The sequence below is a fragment of the Chaetura pelagica genome, unplaced genomic scaffold (assembly GCF_000747805.2).
Source record: "Chaetura pelagica isolate M959 unplaced genomic scaffold, ChaPel_1.0 scaffold249, whole genome shotgun sequence".
NCBI classification, from domain to species: Eukaryota; Metazoa; Chordata; class Aves; order Apodiformes; family Apodidae; genus Chaetura; species Chaetura pelagica.
In genome coordinates this window covers 198,159-202,108 of record NW_009954538.1, presented here as the reverse complement: position 1 = coordinate 202,108, position 3,950 = coordinate 198,159, and the positions used below count along the sequence as shown (strand labels likewise).

At 59.5% G+C, this 3,950-nt stretch overlaps 2 protein-coding genes across 2 annotated transcripts in view; one reads left to right on the top strand and one right to left on the bottom strand.

Annotated features, from left to right (window-relative positions):
- Nucleotides 1–50, bottom strand: part of DDT (D-dopachrome tautomerase) — a 2,886-nt gene extending 2,836 nt beyond the window's left edge. The window contains exon 1 of the mRNA XM_010004852.1: nt 9–50. Within this exon, the coding sequence (XP_010003154.1) occupies nt 9–50 (42 nt within the window). The remainder of the gene's footprint in view (nt 1–8) is intronic.
- Nucleotides 49–3,950, top strand: part of CCDC157 (coiled-coil domain containing 157) — a 5,514-nt gene continuing 1,612 nt past the window's right edge. The window contains exons 1-7 of the mRNA XM_010004850.1: nt 49–296; nt 1,098–1,269; nt 1,933–2,030; nt 2,157–2,689; nt 2,835–2,912; nt 3,184–3,374; nt 3,458–3,625. Coding sequence (XP_010003152.1) covers nt 49–296; nt 1,098–1,269; nt 1,933–2,030; nt 2,157–2,689; nt 2,835–2,912; nt 3,184–3,374; nt 3,458–3,625 — 1,488 coding nt within the window. The remainder of the gene's footprint in view (nt 297–1,097; nt 1,270–1,932; nt 2,031–2,156; nt 2,690–2,834; nt 2,913–3,183; nt 3,375–3,457; nt 3,626–3,950) is intronic.

Genomic DNA, 3,950 nt, shown 5'->3' with positions numbered 1-3,950 from the left:
CTTGTGACCCCGTCCGGGCCCTGTGCCAGCCCGCGGCCCCTCAGCCGCATGGCGCACCTCCTGGGCCACCCCGGCTGCATGGAGAGCCTGCAGGCCGACCTGAGGGACCTGCAGGCCGCCATCACCGACGTCTCCTCACGGGCTGGAGCCGTGCGTTTTCCCTCCTGGAAGTTCCCTGATAAAGTGTCCTGTGAGCTGGACCTGGCAGTGCTGCTGGAGCAGTACCGACACACCGAGAACGACCCCGAATTCACCCAGCACTCCCACGTGGTGCTGCTGGAGCTGATGACCGACAGGTGAGGAGGCAAAGTCAGCCCCAAACACCCCAAAACGGCTGGCAGGGTGGCTCCTTCCCCCGGAGAGAAGAGGATGGTTGTGCGTACAGCCTGTCCCATGCAGCCAGGTAGTTTGGACATGGTTTTCCCACCCATTTCCATGATGAGCATTGTGCCAGCACCTCAGCCTCATGCCCTGCAGCTCTATGCTGAGTTTTAAAACCCAATTCCAACAGAGCTCAGAGCTACCAGCACAAACACTGGCCACAGAGGAGCAGAGCAAGCCCCTGCCCTGCCCAGGAGCCAAGGGCACCTGGGCAGAGGGGGGCAGGCTCCTTCAGTTGTCCCCCTGAAGCCTTGGAAACACTTGGACACAGCTTCATCTGCAGGCCTGGGAGGAAAAAGCACCTTTTGCAATCTGGGTGAAATAAAGACAACTATGTTTAAAAAATGAGCCCTTCCTAGGGAGCTGGTGGCCCAACACTTGGGGTTTGGTATCAGCAGCGTGGCTGCCCCAAAGCTTTTGGGAGAGCTTCATGGCAGCCTCGGGGAAGGGGCTGGTGCAAGCAGCATGCTCACCCTGCATCCCAGAGCTGCAGGATGCATCCCACCAAATCCTGCCCCATGGAGTGACCCAGCCCTAGGCGGGGCATCACAGGAGTACTGATATCCACCCTCTCTGCCAAAATTGCTGTGACCAGGGGATGGGGAGAGCGGACAACCTTCCTTGCCTCAGCTCCTGTCTTTAATTAAATGTCATGGGCCCTTTCCCCATGGCAAAAACTCTGTTGCTCTAAGCTGTGGTTTTTCCTGTTGGAACAGGCTGCTGCTGCTGCTGCAGAGCTTCACAGGCTATGCAGAAAACCTGCTGAGCCAGCAAGCTGTGCCCCCACCGCGGGCTGTGGGACCCTGGATGTCTGTGGGGCTGACGGCCAGGAGGGCCTGGGCCAGCCTGCTGAGACTGGGGGCCCTCTACCATCAGCTCCTGAACCAGGTGGGACATCTGGGGCCCTGACACCCCATCAGTTGAGGGCAGGGGTCACAGAAGCAGCCCCTGCCTCACTCCCCATGGTTTGGTCATCACCCTTCTCTGGGATGCCCCGTGACACGCGCAGTGACGGTGCCAGATGTGCTTATGGCCCTCCCAGTGGAGCTGTGTGCCAGACAGGACACATCTGTCCCACACTGTCCCTTCCTGGCCCAAGTCCCACCTCTAACCACCACTCCCAGTTGTGCTGCTGGATCCAGCCTCTCACTACACCTCAGGATGAGTGAGCCTGGCTGCCCCCATTGCTCCAAAAATTATCCTCCTCATGCCAACATGTTCCCTCCTGCAGCTCTGCTGACCCTGTTGCTGGTGGGACTGAGCTGGCTCAGATCAGTGAAATCATTTGTGGCAAAACCTATGTGCCCCGCCCCTGCCTTGTAGATTTTTTCCCCAAAATGATCCTTCTCATGGAAAAGTCCCACAATAATTCAACTGGCAGAAGCAGGAAGAAGGGGAGCTGGGGAGCAGGTTTCCCATTGTGAAACCACAGTCCTGCTGGCTGGGCAGCTGTCTGGCAGCTGGTTCCAGTTCAGTTCCCCCATACACTGCAGCAAGGAGAGGGAAGGGATTGGTCTAGGCCTTGGTTCTGTTATGTGCTCTCTCCACCAGAAGAAGACTTGTGGGATGGAGATCCCTCTGCTGCCATCTGATCCCCAGGCTGGGAAACCTGAGAAGCTCCAGAAATGCTGCTTGCCCAATCCATCGAAGTCAAGAACTTCCACAGAAGTTGCCCAGTCTGCTTCTTGGCACCCATCATCCAGTGTCCCTGCACCAGACAGTGACACCTCAGGCACCAACCTGCCCAGGGCTGCCTGCAGCACACCCAAGAGCAGCTCCAGTGTCCCCTCCCTGCCCGGGGCTGCCTGCAACATGGCCAAGAACAGCTCCAGTGTTGCCACACAGACAGCTGGGTGGTCTCAGGGACCCTGTGACAGCTGCAGCAGTGCCCAGGCCAGCCTACGTGAGGTGGGCAGAGCCATCACCAGCATCTGCCAGAGCCAGAACATCCCCTCGGCTCTCAGCAAGTTCCAGGAGTCGGTGAAGGAAAGCATGGGGAGAAGGACCCTCTCTGCCACGGACATGAGCTACTGGGCCTCAGAGCAGAGCAAAGACCTCTCCCGGATCAGTAAATACCTCCAGATGCTGCTGCAGCAGGTCAACCCTCTGAAGGCTCAGCTGGAAGAGTCGGAGGAGCAGAAGGAGGAGCTGCGGAAACAGGTTGAGGACTTTTCCCAGTTGCTTCAGGTGGAGAAGGAGACCCAAGCACAGCAGAAGGAGGAGGCTGAGCAGCGCCTGGAAGCCAAGAACAAGGAGTGTTTAGAGGCCATAGCCAGGCTGGAGAGGGACAAGGACGACCTGCGGAGAGGTAGGGTGCTGCTCCCAGCACCCCCTGCCAGCCCTGGGGTGCGTGCAGGAGAAGCCTGGCTCCCAGCATGACACCACCACTGGAGGAGAAGTGTTTTGGTGCCTCCTGTTTTGAGGTTTCAGCAGCAGGTTTTGTTCCCATTCAGGAGCTGCTCTGCTGGAAGAACGACTCTCTGCCTTAACAGAGGAGCTGGCTGCAAAGCGAGGAGCTGTGCAGGAGCTGGGTAAGGTGCCCTGGGGCTCACCCAGCCTCGCCCTACCTCACAGGGGTTTGGCAAACACAGATCTCCTGATTCAAGCCAGGATGCTGGTGCCCTTCTTAGCCACCTGGGCACAAGCTGGCTCATATTCAGTCACCCAGCACCAGAGTCGGCTGGTGCTGTTGGGGGTTCAGGGGATCACAGCTCTCTTACCAGGGCCTGGGGAGGGTCTGGGGCCCTTCCAAACATCTCCCCCACCTGCCAAGCCTGCCCCAAAGGTGCTGTGTCTCCCCAGAGGCGACCAAGATGACCTTGCTGGAGGAGATGAGGACCAGGATGGTGGCAAAGAACCAGATGCTGGAGCTGGAGGAGAAGGTGCAGCTGCTCACCGGCCAGCAGAAGAGCATGGGTGAGGAGCTGAGTGCCACCACCACCCAGCTGGACAAGGAGAAGGCCAAGATGAAGAGCGTGCTGAGGCATCAGGAGGTATAGTCACTCTGTGTGGGGTGGGAGTGGTGGGTGGGGCTGGAGGGTGGTGGGGAGCAGAGCCCCACACCTGCCCCATGCAGTCCCTGCAGGCCAAGCAGAGGGCCCTGCTGCAGCAGCTCAATAGCCTGGACCAGGAGCGTGAGGAGCTGCAGGACAGGCTGGAAGAGGCTGAGGAAGACAAGGCCAAGCTGGAGCAGCAGCTGGAGGAAAGCCGGGAGCGCAGCAGGCAGCAGCTCCGGGAGCAGCAGGTCAGTGCCTGCACCCAGCAGGCACCCAGGGGTGCCAGAAGGGGGATTCTGGGGGGCATAGTATGCCCTGGAGGGAGGTCAGGAGCTGTCCACCTCCCCACTCATAGCCAGAGTGTTCCCAGGAGGGGAAGCCAAGTCTTTCCCCATGGCCAAGGCCAAAGGGAGCAGCAGGAAGCAGCTCCTTAGGCTGCTCCCACAGCTCCAGGGTGCCTTTTCCTGGACATGGCCACTGCTGGGGCTTCCAGCTGGCAGGGCCCTCACCAATGAGACCCTGCACACTGTCACTGTCCACTTCCCACTGCCACAGGACATCCTCACGTAGGGA